Source organism: Hippichthys cyanospilos, chromosome 1, assembly GCF_059441005.1.
Source record: "Hippichthys cyanospilos isolate Australia breed blue-spotted pipefish chromosome 1, RoL_Hcya_1.0, whole genome shotgun sequence".
In the NCBI taxonomy this organism is placed as follows: Eukaryota; Metazoa; Chordata; class Actinopteri; order Syngnathiformes; family Syngnathidae; genus Hippichthys; species Hippichthys cyanospilos.
Window position 1 is genome coordinate 23,394,434 of NC_142369.1, and position 22,125 is coordinate 23,416,558.

The window sequence follows — 22,125 nt, forward strand, 5'->3', positions numbered from 1 at the left end:
TTTATCATTCAAAATACATCCCAGTATTCTATCTCTTTCTTTTTTCCCTCCTACTTCCTTCCCTAGAGGCCAGAGCATCCTTGCATCCTTCACTAAATAAAGTCAAACTGATGTGACTTTCACGATAGGTGTATGTGTGTGTGTGCGTGCGTGTGTGTGTGAGATGGAGAGAGATAAATGCCGCTGTCAAGCTGCGCTGTGCGCTCTGTCACTTTGATAAATCTGGCCCACCATTTGACGACACCTGCTGACAAGCACGCCTCCGCCTGATTGGCTGGCATGGCTCCCGCTCAGGGAGGATGCTAATGGATATGATGGACAACAAATGACACACACACACGCACAACGCACGCATGCACGCACACACACAAATGGGCGTAGGGGGACCTGAACAAGTAGGTCACACATTTCCTGTACACACATGCACACAATGGTGTAAGCAGGGCAATTAGCACTAATGACCGCCACTCCGACTCACCTGATTGGCCTAATTAAGTTGCTCATTAGCATACGTGGCCATGTCAGGGTTTCTCAGCAAACAATTAGGTGCAAAGGAATGATCTATTAACATCAAAACATGTTGACTAAACACAGCTTAACCAAGACATACCTGCATATTTTTCAAGTTATAGTCTTTTTTTCCTCTTAACCAAATATTACCTACTGTGTTCCATACATTTTTTTAAATGTTTTCATATTAAAGGGTTATTTTCATGATGTAATATTACTAATTTATTATGGTATAATGCGTTCTTTGTAAAATTGCAATTTGCATACAACTTGTATTTTCTTCTGGAGGGTGATGTAATTTTTATGTGTGGACTCTAAAAATGTTTGACATTTATTATCAATTATATTTATTAAGCATATTAATTTAACTAGGAATAAGTATGATGTGACTGAAGGCCCAGGGTTTTTAGCCGTCATTTTTGTTCCAATTCAATGGACATTCGATGATCGCTGCTCTGTACTCTGTACTTTTTTTCCCCACCATTTTTTTTTTTTATAACAAAGGATTTAGGATTTTTTTTTTCTACAATACACATGCACAACCAACAGCAACCACAATTACAGCCATAACGATCCTGCCTGCCTGACTACACACACAACTGCACAGACAAACACTCCCAAGCATATGTGCATACACACACCAAAACTTGTGAACTTTCACTGGGCCATGGCCTCATCATGAAGACTGATCATCACCATGGTAACACCAAAGGCTTGCACACAGACACACACCCACACACGCACACACACACACACACACACTCCTAATAGGACTCTCCAGCTGTCTATGTAAATCAATAGCAACCTTTGCTGACCTCTTGGGCAGTGCCGTTTGACGGTTAATCACTTGACAGTGTGTGTATATCTGTTAGAATGATTGGTTACTCTCCACAAAAAACAAAAACCAACAAATAAACACGAATAAACATATTATTATTATTATTATTATTATTATTATTATTATTATTATTATTATTATTATTATTATTATTATTATTATTAAGGGTTACTTCCAGCCAAGCACAAACACGATTAGACTGATCTATATATGTATGTATGTACAGTGAGTACGTTTGTATGAAGTTCATTATTTTTAGAAGATAAACCAGAATGGGACTAATTCATAATGGGAATTGATACTTTCAAAGGGAAGTTTAAAAAAAAGGCTTATATCTTGACAATAAAAGAAACTAGGCCATCTGTTAATGGAATAAAACTCAAGATAAACTAAAACGAGATGCTTGGTAAGTGTAAGATTAAAAAATAAATATTGGGTGTGTTTATTTGCAAAATAATAATAATAATAATAATAATAATAATAATAATAATAATAATAATAATAATAATAATAATAATAATAATAATAATAATAATAAAATAAGGCCGAGAGTCTACTACAGAATTTGCACACAAGGGTTCCTGCGAAAATGAATAGAACGAGAATCACTTGTTTAATACCAGATCAAGACTTTCATGCGAGGAAAGTGGCGTATGCTGCTCTCTAGCTTTGAGAAGCAGTATTGCATGTAGTGCTTCAGTTGAAAATTAGAGCTAACTGGCGCCTTCATTTATGGTCACTTATAACAGTGCCGGCCAATAATGCTTGTTTGTAAATGTAGTGTACGTAGAAATGGGGTTTCAACATAAATTCCCATGAGGTCTTACCATAGAATGACTCTGAAATCAGTGACCATTGGAACAGACATTTTCAATATGTGACATCATGCTATAGTTATAGCATATAGGAGAAAGTGCTCAGTCGGATATTGCGTACAACTTTTATTTGTTGACTTTTTCGTTCTGATGCATTTATTGCATCACAGTGACTATTTCTTGAAAAATGAACACTGAATAATTACAAACTTAAAGACTAGTTGGATTTTTTTTAAATGTCATTAAATACATAAAAACAGTTGTTGTTTGATTGAAACGTCTTAACTAATTGCCAAGATCTTCCATAATTAATCATGATGAATCATATTTTACATCAATTATTTTATGCGACGCTTGCAACTGATATTGCATAAACTGTTTAATGTTTAAATGAATTGGTGTAAAATCATGAAAAGTATATGTATTTCTATTTTCCTAACGAGCTGTCGTTCAAATATTAAAGTAAAACTACATAAACGTTTATCTTGGTCTGTCTTTGTGTCTGACTATCCTGGCACTTCTTGGTTGGTTTGAAAATAAACACAGAGTAGAACCTCAGTGTTTATTTACAAATACTTTCTAATAAGTAAGCTTCTCATTTTTGCATAATTTGGCTGCTCAAGTTCTATATACTAGTGCTCAACAAATAAAGGGAACACCTATATCAAAAATATATATAAAAAAATGTAACACTTGGAATTACCTTGTGCTGTTTAGGTGTTCCCAAATTATACAAAAATGAGAAGCTAACTTATTACCAGGATCCTCCAGGAACACCCGACAGACACTTGGAGATGTTCTGTAAATTTTGAGAGCCGAGTCTGCGGCAAACACATAACAGGCCCTAAAGCAAAAGTAGGGATCCATGGATTCTGGGTAATCCTCTATGGAAATGTGCCACTTGCTTCTTTTGTCCCGAATGGACCATTCAGAGGTGAAACACACTTGCTATTGCCACTCACACGCAAGTGGGGAAGGGGGAGTGGGGTGTATTAGGAGATGAGGGTGAGGGGAAGGGCTACAGGAAGCAAAGGAAAGGAGGGAATTAGTGCGGCTGGCGACGCCATATTATTAACACTTCAGCCATACTGGCCGGTCCACGTCTGAAAATGGGGCACAGCTCACTTATACTGGAGCACGCGCCCCAGTACAAGGGGCCACTGGGGTTCAGCCAGTGACCTTTCGGTTACAGGCCGCAGTTAATGAACCCCTCAAAATTTTCTGCCCGACTGGCTTGATGATGGCGTATGCCCTATGACAACACATATGCTCACAACACAACCATCTGGACGTCTGCAGCTCACAGGCTGAACCCCTTCTTTTGACCATTACTTTGCTACCAAATGCTTAGCTTCCACAAGAGAACTGGCTAGATTTATGGAATTTTAAGAAACTTTAATAGGATGACAATAAAATTCAATTGTAAAGTACGACATTGTCATGACAAGCTGCCCAGCTCAAACTAAACGTGGAGCTGGCCGTGTCACGTCTCATAAAAATAGTATATCCATATGATATTTTTAGATTTTTTTTTTTTTTTACATTTTAGCAAAACAGCAGCAACAATAGACATGAATTTGTCATCAAATGAAGAGCATCTATCTTTTTCTTCAATAAAATCATCACAATTACAAATGTAACACTGTAGGGCAACAATCTGAATAACAGTAGTAGTTGATTAAGTAATTACCTCATCTCCCCAAATATAGGACACACCTTTTTTTAGTACGCTCCCTTAATTTGAGGGTCAAATTCTGGTATTTTCTCTGTTATTGTGGGTAGGATGCACCAAGAGTTTGGCGACAATGTAAAAAGTTTAGCTAAAAAAAAAAAAAAAAAAGTCTCACCTTGTTCCTCTCACCTTGACCTGTGTGGCTTTTGGGTGAGTGAGTGGTCGAGCGAGTGAGCTAGGTCTGTAATTTTGTGCGGCGGGAGGAGCATTTTAGTGCACAGATGAACGTTGGAGGGATTTTCACAGGATGCAGTTGAAACAAAAGAAAACCCTACCTCCTCATTAACCTGTTTGATTGGCTACGACACCACCCAAGATGGCCGTTAGCACATTACACTCATGGTCTCTAACCTGCTCCGCGACAATGCGGAAACTTTTTTCTTGAAAGCTACTGTATATTCCTCTTTGTGAGCAAAGATGAATTCGGACGCTGATACAGTGTGCTCGCTCCTTTCATTGAAAATATTGCGGTAGTTGCAGCTAACAAGCTGCTCCTGTTAGCCGAGGTTGTTTGCCCCTGCTGCTTACAGCCAACTGACTGCCTCTAGTCTAGCTCGTCCCACTACCTAATTAAGTAAGAATACATCCGATATAGTCTGTTTGTCATAATCTCAGCTACCTCAGCTAAGTTACCGTTTATGATGCGTTTAGGAAGCATGCATACTTTGGCCTTCATTTCTGGGGAAAAAAAGTGCGTCCTGTATTTGGGGAATTACGATGTTTTAGTAAAAATGCAGACGATTAACTCCTTTGCAATGAAATAGACACCAGTTCAAATGGGAAGGTTCAGGTTTTTGCTATAAACAAGCAAATAAAGACAAATCCTTCCATAATACAAAAAATGTCACAGATGGTAAAAGATTGTTTCGCATCCTTCTTAAAGCATTCACATACCATCCCAAGGATCTACAAAGTGCGCCAAGTAATGACAAATAAGCAAATAGCAACATGAGATAAAAACAAGAGTTCCGTATGGCAAAAAGGTCTCCCAAAATGTTCAGTATACAAGGAATTCTCCAAAAAATGTGTTGTACTGCAATATTTCAAATGTCACTTCAAAGGTCATTCACAACTACAAAGTTTTTGTTCCTTTTGCTGAATTTTGATTTCCTTGATTTAAAAAAAAAAAAAAAAAATCCAGATCCAAGGAGTTGATCAGGGGCAATCCAAATCAAACGACTAGATCAGTTGCAGCAAGAGAAGTTGGGTTTCTTCCTGGGAGCCTCCAAATTGGGCAGCGTCTGGTATTGACTGGTCCCATCCAACTTGCCGTGTTTGGCCACCTCTCTGCATTCCAAGACAATAAACATCATTTCAGACGTCAAAAGAAGTCATAAACCAATGCAATACATCAATTGTTTTCCAAAAACAATGTAAAAAGGGCTTTTTGCTATGAAAAAAACACAAGCAAAAGCTTGTTATATTTTTAGCTAATAGTGCAGTATTGTTTGAAAAGATCAGAAAAAGGAATGGCAAAAATTGTTCCTTGAAGGGGTGTGCTCTAGATTGTCTGAAAATAGAGTGCCTGTGGTTTGTTTGCATGTGCACAACTAGGGCACAACTAAGCAATTTGGAATGTCCAATATACCTACCATGCACGTTTTGGGGAATTTGGGAGGAAACTGGAGTACAGGGAAAAAACCCACTCAGGCAGACCCCAGAGAGGCCGGAATCAAACCTACAACCACTGCATGTGCTAACATTTCCACTGCATTATTGCTCATAACTCCAAGAATCGGCCAATTGGGGGCACTGCTATGTGAAAGAATGAGTGTATAGTATTTTTCATTTCGGGAAAAGGAAGCAAAGCTTTGACCTGGCGAGATGGAGCACAGCCTCCAGGATGTTGGAGCCATCTTTGGCACTGGTTTCACAAAACAGGGTGTTGTAAGTCTGGTTGAGGAAACAAAGGAGAATATTACATCCGGCATTCAAAATGTCTATTTACAGTATTTAGTAGTAATTACTCTGTAAATAACCATGTGTAGCCTATATATTGCAGAAAAACTTGCCATACATAAAATTCATGGTTTAATGCCATTTGGTGCCAAGCACGTGTATTGAACTGAGGACCGGAGCTTTGCACTGTCACCTTTTTGTGGCATCTAAGGACAATCACAAATCTTTTTCTGCATGTGGCACTCTGATTTGTGCAACTCACATCAGTGCTTGGTTTTTATCCCCTGACAAATGGTGAGGGATATTTCATATGTTTGTATCATAAATATGCTAATAATAGTGGTCATCACCATTGCCAGCTTTTCGCCATAGCTGGTGGGCACGCAGTTGGCTGCCCCTTGCCTGAGGTCACACTTATTGCCAACCAGCATGATGGGGATGTCCTCTTGAGACATGTCCTGCATATACAGTACATACACACACACAAACACACGCATAGAATAGCTCCACAAATGAAGGCATTTGATGACGCAACGCACAAAATCCCCCGATAACACTCACTTACATGTCTGCTGCTTGTGAAGAAGGAGAAAAACAAGAAGATCATATAGAATGCAAGCCCAAAAACGGAAAGTGAAAGTAAGACGTTTTCCCTTTACCTCAATCATGTCCACCCACTCCCTAACGTTTAGGAAGCTCTTCTCGCATGTTACGTCATACAGCAACAGCACACCATCAGCTCGTCTGAAGTAAGACTTGGCGATGCTGCGGAATCTGGATCAACAGAACATTGACGATAAGTGATACCCACATTCACGCGCATATGGACACAAACAAGTACGCACATACCTCTCCTGTCCAGCAGTGTCCCAAATTTGTAACAGAGTGGTCTCCCCATCTACTATGAATGTCTTCATTTGAAAATCCACACCTGAAAGTAGCCCCCAGACCACCAACCAAATACAACAAAAAAGACAAATAAATTGACGTTATAATTCCTACCAGTTATACTCTGTAAGCATAGGCGGTAACGGCAGTGGCCCTGGGTGCAAATCAGAAGACCAACTTAACACAAAAAGGTAATTGCAAACTACGATGCAAAAGCACATTATAAAAGATGAAACACAAAAGCCAAATAAAAAAATCACAAACAAAAAATTACAAGCAACTTGATTAAATTGACTTGATTAAATTTGTCTAAGTAAAAATTGGGCCTCTTGCTTCAGAGCTGTCCTTTCAGTTTTTGAGTAAAGTTTTAACCAACGTTGGATTGTAGGTTGTAATCTACAATGGTCAGCATTTTCCTGTTTCAAATCAAAAACATGCATATGTATAAATATGTAAAAATATGTATACATGCATCCAATGATAAATATGACACTCGTTCAACTACTAGTAACATAAACACGTATGACAAGAATCAGTGTCCTTGTAACTTCATTAAATGTGCCACGCAATGCATTCTGAGAACTGAAAATGATTTTTATGAGGAATATAGTTACTGATAAACTCTGCTAGTTGCAAAACATAGGTACCAGGCCAGCCCGAGAATAGTGAAAGTCTGCATAAAATTCTCACCTTTTGAAATGCATTAAGAGTAAACAAATGTTATGTTAATTGATGATCAGCATTTTTTTTTTCTGCCAAACATCAGCATCGACCTTATCCCTACCAGTCATTGCCTACTGTTACTTTAAAACTTCTTTTGCATGTTATATTATCATGTCTTGAACGAAGTGATCACAATTGTCTTTTATATGTCAATATTGATCATTTTAGTCTCTGACAAAGTCCGTCCGGGCATGTTCGAACACCCCGATGTTAGCGGTGAAACCTGATCAGCGACTTCCTAGTCTCACTGACCTTAAAACAAACAGCAATGCAGTAGATGGCCATTTTTCTTGACCATTTCCCTCCTAATAACGCTTGGCAGGCAGATTATCCTTCAAATCATTACTGGCAGATGGCTTAGCTTCAAACTTTTGAGGTCCGATCATTTGATATTGTGGCTGATCTCACCTAGCGTTGCGTTGGAGTTGACTTTGAACTCGTTTTTGCAGAGCCGCAGCAAGAAGCTGGACTTGCCCACGGCGGCATCTCCAGCCATCACGATCCTGTAGGCCTTCTCGGACGTCATGTAGCCCAGGTCGCCTCTCTGATTGTCCTCACTCTGAAGACAACGATGCGGAAACATCATACTGTCCATTATAAGTACTTTTTACCTTTCCAAGCTGTTTGGGGCCAATGCGAGCTGTGGGTCTCACTTGCACACTGATGGCGCTGACAGCTTTTCTGGTGTGGGCGGGGGTGGCCGTTTTGGTGGCGGCGGGCGCCTTAACGGGCTCCGACGGCTTCCAGTCCAGAACGGAGCTGCTGTCAGAGCCAAACGCAGACTCGCCATCTTGAGCCTCTGCCGACTGCTGTTTCACATCACATGAAAACAGGAGCAAATGTCAGACATACGCTGCATCGCATACATTTTTACTGCTTGGGGAGATGACGTGGTCCTTTTTCCGACCCTGTTTCTTGTTATCTTTGTCAAGTTTGTCTGTGAACATATGAACAAGCATATCAATCAAATCAATAGAACAACGTGTTAACCTAACACGATATGCAGACAGAAAGAAATTGGATGTTGACGTTGTCGGATGTATGGGTGATTGTAATTTTCAACACCGGAGGGCAGCAAAAGTATTTACGTGGCTCCTCTATTACTTGAGTTCACTAACTAGACTTCAAATTACTCATTGGTGTGACTGTGAATAGTTGTTTATCAAAATGTGCCCAGTGATGTACCCCACCTGATAGGTGGGAGTTCACCTGTGACCTGAACGGGTACAATGGGGTCACTTGCTCCTTTAAAAAAACTATATATATATTTTGGTCTTTTTTTGCATTAAAAATAAAGTAAAACGTGTATTTGTATAATGACATCTGTACCCATCATGCACTCAATGTGACACTTCCCACTAGTTTTTGCACCTTTACTACTCCCCTTTGATACCGAATACAGTATTATACACTCTTTAACACTGCTGGGTCAGAAGCAACCCAATTCTGATTTAAAAGAAAAAAAAAAGACTTACTCCCTATTTGGGCCAACTTAACCCCTTTTTTGTACAATACAACCAAAATTTGAGTCAAATTGACTGTAGAAGGGGGACGGTCCAATTTGGTATACATATATAGTATTCATATTGCTGTCAAAAGATTAAAAAATATATGATTAGTTAATTAAGATCTGTAATTGTAAGCATCGCCAATTGTAACCATAATACCAAGTGCTGGTAGACAAGCAGGAGGAATTTTGTCAATAATAAACAAACAAACACTTTGAAAATAATCATCAAATAAAACATCAACCAGTCACAGTCTTGCTCAAATGTGGGGTCTTCTCAAGTGTAATATGGCCAACAACTGCGCTTTGGCTCACTAGATTAGTGTCTTTGTTGTTATTAGCTGCAGCTGCAGTCTCAACTGGGTGCTTTGCATTTATGTGATAGGTTGAACTTGAGGTGCTTCACTAGTAAGCAAGCTCCTTCTTACAAGATCATCCTACCTTATATAAAATGTGACGTTGGGGCGTTTTTATTTTTTAACGGTAAATTAAATGAACTGTCTCACACTCGTTTATCGGTGTATAAGTGATGCAGAAGTTAGCATGTCTGCATCACAGTTGAGAAAATTGAGTTCAAATCCACCTTGCTCTAGCTTTCTGGCAAACTTTTGTAGAGTTTGCAATGTTCTCTCCAAGCCCGCGTAGGTTCTCTCCGGGCATACCGGCTTCCTCCACACTCCGAAAACATGCATGGCAGGTGTATTGGACGTTCTAAATCAGGGGTGTCAAACTCATTTTTACTATGGGCCACATTGTAGTTCTAGTTTCTGTCAGAGGGCCGGTATGACTGTGAAGTCAAACCTTTTTTAATACTTTTGTAAAACACGCACCAAGTTTTGAAATCAGAGGCTGGCAAAAACTGATTGTGAATTAAAAAATGCTTGAATTTTCTCCACAGATTTTTAAAAGTTAAAGACAACTTGCAAATTTGCTATTTTAGCCAGAAACTTGAAGTGAAATCAGCATTTCGCGGGCCACAAAAAATGATATGGAGGGCCGGATCTGGCCCCCGGGCCTTGAGTTTGACACCCGTGTTCTAAATTGTCCTTAGGTATGATTATGTGCCCGGATGGTTGTTTGCCTTTGCGTGCCCTGCAATTGGCTGGCAACCAGTTCAGAGTGTCCCCAGCGTACTGGGATAGGTAGCAGCGTGCCTGCGAACCATGTCAGGATAAGCGGTTCTAGAAAATGAATAGATGCTCTTCTATCTTCACATCTTTCTTCTGGTCCCGAAATTGCCTTCCCACCCACAAAAGGAGTCGATCGGCTCATGCTAAACAAAATAACATTAAATGACATCAACTTCAGGGTGGTGCTGACCGTTGCTTTCCAAAACGAGAAACCCCATAGATAAGAACGCATCTGATCAGCATGCAGAAAGCATAAGGTTGAGATTAACGCAATTAAAAAACATTATGCTTTAACTATGAATGCAAATAATGGATCACAATTAATCTGTTACTCTGACACCCCTATTATCCATATTGATACATACGACTGAGCAGTTTGAACATTAAAATGGTGCTCAAAAATAGGAAAAAAGGCAAATACTCGACCAAATGACTGATTCCATTGAAATGCATTGTAATTAACAGTTAAATACAAATGAACATTTTTGTCCGAGGTGCTATGTGTTAGGTTGTATGATGGTATTTGTGGCAATGCTTTCATGCGTTCATTTTTAAGAATTTGACCACATACACCAGTGAAAGTGCAAGTGCACTTTGACAAGCACTGCAGTAATGTATTATTAAAACGCTCTACTCATATTGTTCTCCACATAAGTGCCGTACATTTTATGGCTGCATTTTGATTATTCAAGTGCTTAACATCATCAGGTAACAAAATGAAACCAAGCGCAATCCTGCCGTGCGTCACTTGTCCTTACATGACACAAAGTCGCATGAAGACGAGACAGGAGAAAACGGACGGATATAATTGGAGTTCGCAGTCTATTCCTCACCTCAGCATCGGAAGTCTCCTCCGTCAAGCTCGTGGTGACCAACCCCTCCCTTTTCTCAGTCACCCTCTCCTCTACTTCCTCCTCCTCCTCTTCAAGGCCTTTGACCTCCTGCTCCGAGTCGTAGCCTCCGTGCGAGCCCCGCAGCGTGGATAGGCCGCTGTCCATGTAGATCTCGGGGAGGCTGTCCTCCTCGCACTCGCTGCTGTTCTGCCGTTTCAGGCCCGGGTCGCACAGCGCCAGGGCCAGCGAGTCACTGCTGGGTGGCCGGCCGTACATGGTGAAGTCGTCGGGGCGTTGGCACAACCTGGAATAGGGGAACGCAAAAGAAACGTGAACGATGGAAGGATGATTTTATGTCGGGTGGCTGGAGGGTGCTTTTGGGAGCCGGTTTGTCAGCTTTGAACGTTTAAGTACACAGACACTCTGCAAGGAAATGGCCTCAAGAACAAAGAAAATTCAAGGAGCAACATACGATCAGGAGGCGCTTTGTTTTTCATGGCGATTCATCCAACGGACATCGGACTTTGGCGCCACGCTTTGTCCAAATTAAGATTGCAAGGGCAAAAAAGCACTACTGAAGCTGGCTTCGCTTGGAAACCCTATCAATACACTTACATCCTTGCAAATTCTCTGAGCGGAAGAGTAGCATTTGCAAATTGCAAGAAATTCAATCGCACCTGTCCAGAGCGTACGGCGATGGGTAGGCGATGCTTTTACTTCTAAATCGGTCTTTCGTGGTGCTTGAGGACCCGCTGGTACTTGACTACAACTCACACATACACAGCACGGTTAAACAAAATCAAGTAAAATGTGGGACGCTTTTCATTTTCAAAACAGAACGATCAGGTCATGTGTAAAGTTAACTCCTGCTATCCATGGAAATGAATGCATACTTAAAAATTAAAATTTACAGCAATAGATACATTCCAATACATGATTTCAATTAGAAAGAGCAGGGAAATGGGAAAACCAACATTCAATAACAATTTATCTTTTAATCGGAGACCTTCCCCAGCCCTCTTCCCTACCTTGGTGGTCCTCTCCAAAGCTGATCTCAGGCCATCGTTGCTGTCATGGAGCTTCCTGTTGGCTTCCCTTTTCACACACAGAATTTTTTTATTTTTAACAATGTTATGTCTTCTCTGAAATCAAAGTCAAGTGTTGTTGGTAACGTATGTGCTCGACCTACTGTAGAATCTCAATCTGAGTCTCCAGGATGTCTCGCTCCTCAGAAAACTGCTTCATTAACTCTTCGTCCCTGCGGATGATATCAGTTAAAACGTTAAAAGAAAACAGTAATAGTGTTGAGAACCTGACCATCATTCATATTTAAAAATACAACATAAAATAGTCAGAAATTCTGAATTTTACCATGGTAACTTATGGTGGTTAAAGACAAAAAGAGCAAGCGTGTAAATTGGCCAGATGTATCTAAGAATCAGTCATATTGATATTCGTATTGATCAGTATCAGTGTAATGTGATGGCTTCAGCTACATTAAAAATATGCCAACACTCATGGTTGCTTATTTATTAATGAGTTATTACATAATTCCCCTTATTTAATTCCTAAACATTCAACGTGAAAAAAAAAATTGTCTGCTAATTTTTTGCACTTTATTCAAGTCATAAAAAGGTCTAAATTTGATTAATTTATTCATACATTTATTAATTTATTATTTATTTGATTTGACTTCACGCTTCCTGAGTCATTTAAGTGTTCTTCTGAACAAAAAGGGATTGGCTCTGCGTTGGATGTGCTGATTGCGACTTTGTACACCTATTGAAGTGTCAAATGAGCACGAGTCACAAGATTTGACATGTTAATCATACTGAGGTCATCCGCGGCTCCACTAAGCAGCTGTTTATATCATTTATGATAAGAAAAACAAGACTGAGAAAAGCGCTCTCCTGCATGTGCTGTGGTGTCGCTAGGCAACCACACTCTGCGTGCTTGTCCTCGCTCCAGGATATCCTGTTTCACCAACCGACAAAAAGAAAACTCCCCCCCATTCCCAGGAAGACGACAATCACGGGGGGTGGTTTTTTTTTCGAGTGTTTTTTGGTGTCTCTAACCCTAGACAGCTCAGGCTGATTTAGAGGGTGGAGGTAAAAGATTCCTAAATTGTGTGCGGAAAAGTTGCGCACGGGACAATGATGAGTGCAACCTTGCCATTTTAATACACTTTTCAGACGACCATGTTTAAGTTCCTTTTTATTTGGTTACGTTTTAGTTTAGCGCGCAACGGTATCTTATTGTGTCCTCTTTCTGACACAGTCATCAATATCAAGACAAACAAAGGCTTGACATAGTTTACTTTGTGTGTGGTGAACTAATATAGCATCCAAATTTCACCTTTTTGAAACAAGGTAATAAAATTAGGCCAGTCAAACTTTGGAAATGAATTTACATTTGATAATGGTTTACTTTCTGTGGCAGGTGAACTATGCAATCAAACAGAGAGGTGTCAGCGGCACAAAACGTACAAAGATACATGTTTATGTAGTTTTACTTGAAAAAGTTGGCTGACGGTTTATTGGAAAATAAGCCAAGTTCAAACACTGTCTTGCACATCTTTGGCGTTCCATCTCAGAGCAAAACACCTTGCTCGACAGTGGCGTTTTATCGGGCATGAATTGTATACTTCGATGGAAGATGTTTCAAAGGCCGGCCCATAGATTTCCAAGATTTTACTCAAGTAAATATGTTAAAACTTCACAGAAAATAGTTACTTATATCATCTATTTATGAAATTAGTCTCAATTCATTTGGGAACATTTTCCAATTAATTGGTTAAAGACGTTTCATCGCTTGACTGCTTGAATTAAAATGAATCAACAACAAGAAACAATGCGTAATGACCTTTCAGAGTTGATGCTCTGGTCGGTGAGTTCGTTTTTCAGTGAGTCCATGTCACTCTGCAGACATGCCACTTTGGTTTGGGACTTGAGCAGCTCCTGTTTGAACCGCTGATTCTCCTACAAATATGCAACGTGTAAGACACAACATTGAATGCAACAGTCATTAAAAAGCAATAAAATAATAAGGTTGCTTGCAGCAGTCTTACCAGGGTGAGCTCATTAATCTTCTTCTTCAGGGCCGGACTCTCATCTTTCACCGTGATGTTCTTGTACTTCTCCTCGATCTGTGTGCCGTGTGTAGCGCATAGCAAATGAAAAAAAAAAAAAAAAAAAACATCATCTCCAACGTCGGTTTCAATGAAGCACTGTAGGCTTCGTTTTATATTATTTTTTGGGTTATTTTGGCCTTGTTCGCAAAATATTCCAACTTCTGTATTACTTTTAGGTATTGTCAGTGCTTCACGGTTATTCTCATAAAATGACAACTTCATTGTAATTCTACGACAGCAAGATTTCCTGACGGACGGTTACCATTTGCATCCTCTGGATCTTACACTGGAGTTCACACACTTCTGTCTCATAAGTTCTTCGTAACTCCTCAAGCTCCGCCTCCCCTCGCTTCTTCTCCTATACTCACCAACACAGCAAGAACACACGCATCAATCTTTCATACTTTTGTCAAATGACTGGATGTAAAGCATTTACAGTGGTTGCGTGAACGGTCCTGTGGCACGTTCTTCCGCTACTGCTTCGGAACGACCGATAAGACACGTCAAAAATAAGTGGCCTCCAATTTGGCAAGTCCCAAAGCAAACAGCAGATCCCGAGTCAGCTGAGTCCATGCCTTACGCTTACATAAGACTGTATGTGCACACGCTGACAGCGATAACACCTTTAGTCACAGCTTTTCAATAAAAGAAACTTGTGAGTGAGTGAGGGCTAATTTTACCTTTTTTATTTTAGGCATGCACTCATTTAAATATTACGTTAAAGCAATACATCTATTGCATGCGCAATACATACATAATTACTATAAATTTCGCACTATAAGCCACTACTTTTTTTCCAACCCTGCATCTTATCTGCAGTTTTCTCTAGCCACCAGGGGGCAATCTCCCAAACAAAGGGAGACAGAAGAAGCATCAAGCAAAGAATTGATTTTGAATTTGAACTGCTATTCTACTTGCCACCAGGGGGCATTGTCCATTATCAGGCACGTTACCTTTGTGTTGGGGCGGTTTTTTAACAATCCGAGTGTGTCGGCGTTATGTTGAAAATATTTTGATGCTGCTCTTATTTCACATGCAGGTGTTCAATCAGTGTTGAAGGTGTGTTGGTGTTCTAATTTCAAAACTTGCAAGCATGTTCAGTCTGTGTGAAGAATGATATTGCTGTAAGCAGGCAGTTTGAATATTAATAAATAAATAAATAAAACCCACCACATTGTACCATCTTTTTGCGTAAATATCTAATATTACAACCTGCGGCTTATAGTCCGGGGCCTTGACACTTGACAAAAACACATTTTCTGTTGTTATTTGTTGGTGTGGTTAATACTCTGATGCAATTTATGGTCTGAAAAAAAATGTTAAATTTCATTCATAATAGAATTAAAGCACCTAAAAGAATGCAATCAATCCCGAAAAAACAACAATTTTTCAATGACAAATAGCTTATCTAACTCTCGCCTATTTAAACGACTTATGATGATGTCACACTGCTTACAGTAAAGGAGTAGTTGCGATCTTCCTACAATAAAGTAATCTGATTTCATATGATTTCTTTTTGTTTGTTTCGATTGAGGAAAGAAAAAACACTGTCCATCAATGAGGTGACCAAACTATTAAGAAGACCTTCATAACTGTACAGACAACATATAAAGTAACGTTTACATAGTACAAGCCATACAAGCGTAAAACCTTTGGAGGTCTTTTGCGGTTGGACTGTATTGTTAAACGAACATCTCCATGACAGTGTGACTGAAAAGTAAATATGATTTTGATGTCATTGCACAATGGTGCTGATGTAGCGAAAGATGTGTCCCACCTGCTCGCGCGCTTTCCTCTCTGTGGTGTGAATGCGCTGGTCCATCTCCTCCTCCATCTCGCTGAGCTGCATGGACGCTTGATCCTGTGCTCTTTTACACAGCATTGTATTACTTCAAACAGAGCGCACAAGTGTGTGCATGTGTGCATCACTTACCGACGGATGGCCAGCGCCAGGTTCTCCATCTCAGAATTCTGCTGTTTGATCTCCTTGATGAACCCATGAAGAACTTTCTCTAGCTGAGGAACGAGCCTGGGCTCGTTCAAGCTGATGTTCTGGTACAATGTCGCCACTAGCTCATGTCTGCACCGGGAAAAAACAAACGCTTGCCCTGAATGGAATGGTGAAAATTCAAGGTACAGTTCTCAATATCTGCCATCCGGATTGTTTAACGGGTTCTATGAGTGAGGGGTATATGCTCAATATGGTGGTTATGTGCCGGAAATGCCTTTGAGGCAAAAATTTAGCTCCTTCACCCATTCCAACATGATGGGATGGAGGTAACTTTTGGCATTAGCATGATGAGAAGGCACTTAAAACATCGCATGCAGGCGAAGTTGATACACAGCCAAATAAATGAAAAGCAATAAATAAAAAACAGACACTCAGAGCGTTGAGTGTACGTAGTGCAGTGTTTCTCAAAGCGTGTGGCCAGAACTGGCCCGCGGACCATATATTTAAAGATATATTCTTTTGGCGGCTGGGACAACCTAAAACAGGAGCAGGCTTGGAGAATAGGAACCAATATTTAGCAGCCATTTAGCAGTCCATCAGAGGGCCCTGTTCCTATTTGCGCAAAGCTACCACAGTGTAGTCACATTCGATGTGAACCTAGCATTAGTGAGTGACTTTGTTTGTATTACCTGAGTTAGTAGGTCAGTGATGAGTTTGTTTTTCCAGCAAAACCTACGCATATGGCGTATGCACTCCTATTCATGGCTACGTTTGAAGTAAATGTGTAGTGCGCCACAGAGTGTGATGAAAGTGTGTGATGAAGCATTTGCGTGTTGACTGACAGGGCGAGCTGAGTACACAGGCATGGCTGCTGTCTGTCAACAGCTGGCGGCACACACTTGTCTACCGTGACCAAAAACACACGCAAACAAACATACGTCAACCCGATCCTTCCCTGGAACGCCCAGAGGAAATGTTCACACTCGTTTCAAGCCTCCCTTATATCGCTAAATTTATTTTCTAACAAACTCGGCTTTGATGCATTCAAAACACGCCGTCAGAATGTCCCCCGTCAGCTGACTAGGACTAAAGAGAGCGTCTTTAGTGTTTGTGCATCACACACGCCACCGCTGTGGCAATCAATGTCTCCAAAAAGCGCAGCACCCTGTCCCATGTCAGGCCTCCTGGGGCTCGCGCACAGACATGCACACACACACACACACACACACACACACACACACACGCCATCCAGTAACATGACATCTTCAAACATGAGTGTTAATCATTTTCAACCCCGGAGTTTCATAACATAGACCTGCCCACTTTACTGCATAACATTTCAATAAAGATTTGCAATTATACCCTTAGAGGTGTAGCAGTCTAAAATAGCTTAGCATTCCCTCCAAATATATTCAAATCATATTTGATCAAATTTCAATTGAATATGCTTACAAGATCACAGTGGTAATTTGAGAACATAAATACTGTACTTGAAATGGAGAAGTGGGTGGGGGAGGAGGGGTCAATGGGAAAGCGCACAAACACGGGATACGTTTTCTGCTTGCCACTCAATGAAGGTGAGAGCATTTCGCAGTGCTCCTTTTCTTTCCTTATGACCCTGCTTTGCTGACATCGTCCTGTGCTGTCTTCCTTCTCAAGTATTACCGTAATTCCCCAAATATAGGGAACACTTGTGCAAAGTATGCACTATCAATTTATGGGTAACACTCTGGTATTTTCTATGTTACTGTGTATGGGACACATCAACACTTTTGGCTACAATGTAAAAACTATAGCAATTAAGTCTCATCTTTGTAAATTATTCATATTTTCATGTTCACATTTCATGTTTTCAATATTACCTCATTCATCTCACATTAGGGATTATTCCCATCATTCCAGTAATTCATCATTTCCAATATTTTCCCATAATTACATATCTTTCACCCTTTTAATAATTCACAATTCATTTCCAATGGGAGGGCCTCCCCATTCATTCCCAATGGGAGGTTTAACATTTCACGTTTTGGGCTTTCCCACTTCAGATTCACAACATTTAACTCATTCATATCGCCTCATGGATCCTTCCCACTATACCCACACAATTTCCACTATTTACAGTTTTTCCCTTGTAACTTTTACATTTAGACTAGTCAAATTGTTCCAACTTTATATATTAAAGATTGTTCTTTCTTCTGCTATACACTCCCTTTCACCTATTAATTGACGTTTTTGCTATTTGAATACCCACACAAATTTCCACTTTTTTCTGTTTTTACATTGTATCTTCTATATTCTTTGAGCAATTCAAACTGTTCAAACCTTATTTGTTAAAGATTGTTCTTTCCACTGCCATATACTTCCTTTTACCTATTAGTTCATGTTTCTGCAATTTCAATACCCACAGAATTTTTAGTTTTTCACTTGTATCTTCTTCATCATTTGGCCTATTCCCACCATTCCAACTTTATATGTTAAAGATTGTTTTTTCCATTGCCATTCACTTCCTTTCACTTATTAATGTATGTTTTTGCAATATATATATATATATATATATATATATATATATATATATATATATATATATATATATATCCATCCATTTTCTAGCGCAGCTTATCCCCACAGGGGTCGCAGGCTTGCTGCTGCCTAACTCAGCTATATCAATTGTTTTAATTAAAGTTTATAAAGCGCACCCACATGTTTGACCTTCATTTTTTTGGAAAAATATTGTCTTATATTTTGGGAATTATGGTATTTTACCTCTTGCATGACGCTCAAACATGCATGCAGGAGGGAGATGAGCACTCCTGCAAGACACGTGATTGACTCCCGTCATGACCATGAGTGCAGGGGTTGTAATCTACTCCCGCCCCAACTCCCGCTTGCCAGACCAAGGGGGAAGTGCCGATCGCAATCAAAAAAATTAAACCCCACACCTGTTGGATAGACCCAAGGGAGGGGAGGAAAGAGGTGAGGGGAACGCTACTTCACTGTCTTATCGTAAGGGGGATCTGGTCCCAATTAACCACAAAAAATGAGGGCTCACTGTAATTGCTTACTTCCTAGATTGATTGTTTTTTTAAAGCATATTTAATCAATTGAAACCAACCCGTGTCTTATTTTTCTGTGGAAAGCAGCGGAGTAATAAAACTGGAGAGTAAACACATTGACTGAACTTTCTAAGTTAAAGTAAAAAACAGTAAAGTAAAAAATAAAGTACAAATAATTTTTACTGTCAAGTATGTTCACTATTAGTTTTTGTAATGTAACTCAATGATTAAACAAATGTGTGTGTGTGTGTGTGTGTGTGTGTGTTTAACCAAAAACAGTGTTAGATCAGGGTCAAAACTATATCCTCCCATGGTTTTGCTGATGTTGTAAACTGATCATTGAAAACGCTAATTCAAGCGTTGACGGGTAAAAACAAAACAGAGCAAAAACCTTTTCACCTCTTTTCAAATGAGATTTTCAGGGTCACACAACACATTCCCCACAAATGATTGCCATAACTCCCAACATCATTCAATTATCTTAAATTTAAGACCATGGATGGGGAAACTCTTTTTTTCTCCAAATGTGTTGACACGATATGGTTCCTTCATATTGTAGCTGCCCCTGCCGCGGTCCCCCCACCCTACACCTTCAAGGTCTCCGTCAATCCAAATTTCGACCACGGATGTCTTGATCTCTACTGACGTACTTTGACGAAAACATTTTGACAAATAAATGATCAGCGCCATTCAAAAATCATCACACAATAGGAAACATACTGTATGTATCAAAATTAAGATCAGTAACAAATTAGCTATACTCAACTCCCCACTTTCCCATTGCATCGTATAATTACCATAAAAAAAAACGCTTTAATTGTGAAATCTAATTTTTGTTGTTAACCTCGGTCGAATTAGATGAACGTCTACGGGAGGCTTACTTCAATGCGTGAGTATTTGTTTGGAAAAGGCAGCGGCACTGACTTGGGTATGAACTTGCACTGGTCTCCCAGACGGGCCGCGAAGTCCTCCCAGGCGACGGCGCAAGGCTCGTCGTCATCGTCCTCCTGTCTCGAGTCCTGCTCCACGTCCATGCGGTGTCGCTCGTGGAAGCCGCTGATGAACTCGGGCAGCGTGATGGTGCCGTCCTTATCCACGTCCAGACGGTTGAAAAGGCGCTCGGCCTCGCTGGGGCTGACTTGCAGCTCCGTGCAGATGGTGAAGAACTCGTCGCGCTCGATGCTGCCCGACTGGTCCGTGTCGTAGGCGTCGAAAAGTGCGCGCAGACGCTCGCGTTCCTCCGCGCTCATCACCTTCGGACGCGGCACGCTGAATCCAAAGAAAAAAAATACAACAACAACACGCACACGACCAAACAAACACCTCGTTAATCCTTCGCCGTGTTTGCAAAGAGCATCCCAAAACTGTGTGCGCTTTTGCTCAGGTAAGGCACCGACAACTATCACTGTTACCTGCGCGTGTGTGTGCATGAGGCGTGTTCACAAGCCTCTGGGCTCATTCCCTCCCTCTTGATAAATTATGTCAAGTTTCTTTTCTCTTTTTTTTGTTTTTGTTTGTGACGCCAAGTAAATGCCAAGTTTTTGGGGGAAAACAAATCATACGTTCACCCCCCCCCCCCCCCCCCCCCAAAAAAAAAAAAAAAAAAAAAAAAACTTTTCAACATGTTCTTGTGCCCCAAAGTCTAAGTAAGTCCTCTTATTCGTGTCCTGTGTGACTTTTACTGCCAATCGCTGTCGACAGAAATTGTCATTTGAAAGCACCGAGAAAGACAAATAGGCGATCAATTGTTTTCGATGGGACAAGCAAATGTTTTATTTTGATCCAGTCAGGATGCTTCATGTAGTGTCGATGTGTAACATAAAAATGTGAAAATAATTAATTTCCTTATGACTTAATTGCACCATGCAATGCATTCTGTGAACTGAAAAGGAACATTTTTTTAACAATATATTTGCTTTTGCCCTGCATAATCTTTGCGTGTGGTTATTTGTTGCCAAGCACAATTCATGTGGCGTGACCATTATGGACCCAAGCCGCATATCAACCATGTTATGTTTAATATATGAGATTTTTTGACCTGGTTTTGACGGTTTTCTGGAGGCAAACGTCTCCATCTTCTTGATCTGAGAATGTTCTGCTGTCACCGCTGAGATCTGTTAAAGCGGAAGACTCGTTGCCTCGTCTCATTTTTTCGCAATCCTCTTCACTGCGGCTTTGGAAAAGCGAGCTCCTCCGACGTTCCGACAAGGCTCTCGCTGACGCTGTTGCCATCTTTATGCCGTTTTTTTTAAACCTAGATGAATTCTGCAGTGCGTGGAGTCTCCATTCGTGTCCTTTGAAAATACCCTGATATGGCAAATATTGATGATGCACTGACTTTTTATGTGAGCCCTCCCACTCATCACATGTGGAGGTCTTCCAATGGAAAAAATTCAGTGAAGAAGAAATTTGAAGAAAAGCTGCAACAAACTAATGTGAGGGACACGGTTCATCATGGTTTCTCCTCTTCATCCTTTGTTGCGATTGGCTTCCTTTTTTTAATACACACAGTCACCACTAATGTGCTTGTGGTAAAAGAGGAGAAATTGCTTATTTTTAGCTATGATGTTTCTGTCTGTCTCCTGCCTCTTGCTGTTTACTTGCTGATCATGCATGATTCCAAACCAAGTTTTACAATTGTTGCAACTTCAAACTCTGCATTGTGGACAAGCAAACACTTCATGTGAGATGCAGTGTGCACTACCACATCCAACTGTTAAAATAAGTACTGTAGCATGCTATATACAGCGCGATGACCTTTCTAATTTGTCAATCAAATAACTATAACTGCTTGTGAGGTGTTTATTGGTGTATGAGGAGGTTATGTTAGAGTCCTATGAACTCTGATTAGCAACAAGTATTCCAGCTCAAATGTGATGTGGGGGCAATGCCCTAGCGGATGGGATTTAAATGTAATACAGGCTTGAGATTCAATGTACATGATTAAACCTATTAAAGGGATGCTGCGTTTGTGACAGCCTACGGGACCTACGGCACCGGATGCCAATTGGGCATTGGTCACTCAGGGTTGAGCCTAATGAAATTTGGCTAGCGACGAATGACATCAGCGTGGACCCAAGGAACCACAGCAATGAAGAGTTTTACCTGCCACGCTT

General features: G+C 40.4%; 1 protein-coding gene across 3 annotated transcripts; it reads right to left on the minus strand.

Annotated features, from left to right (window-relative positions):
* Positions 1–3,574: 3,574 nt before the first annotated feature.
* On the minus strand, positions 3,575–20,441 carry rasef (RAS and EF-hand domain containing). Of its 3 annotated transcripts, XM_088434157.1 has the most exons (18): positions 20,422–20,441; positions 19,934–20,278; positions 15,939–16,085; positions 15,783–15,873; positions 14,268–14,363; positions 13,943–14,020; positions 13,738–13,853; positions 12,065–12,133; positions 11,904–11,970; positions 11,553–11,638; positions 10,876–11,179; positions 8,059–8,214; positions 7,814–7,964; positions 6,644–6,725; positions 6,454–6,568; positions 6,145–6,252; positions 5,712–5,788; positions 3,575–5,182 (listed from the first exon to the last, which is right to left on the minus strand). In XM_088434157.1, the coding sequence occupies exons 2-18, from the start codon at positions 20,257–20,259 to the stop codon at positions 5,080–5,082; spliced, it is 2,172 nt and encodes a 723-aa protein (XP_088290283.1). In that variant the 5' UTR covers positions 20,260–20,278; positions 20,422–20,441; the 3' UTR covers positions 3,575–5,079. The 3 variants fall into 3 exon arrangements, 2 of the variants coding, with proteins under 2 accessions (XP_088290283.1, XP_088290290.1); XM_088434164.1 differs by lacking the exon at positions 20,422–20,441 and having other exon boundaries at positions 8,059–8,211; positions 19,934–20,400; XR_015867877.1 differs by lacking the exons at positions 3,575–5,182; positions 20,422–20,441 and having other exon boundaries at positions 5,747–5,788; positions 6,360–6,568; positions 19,934–20,400.
* Positions 20,442–22,125: the final 1,684 nt, after the last annotated feature.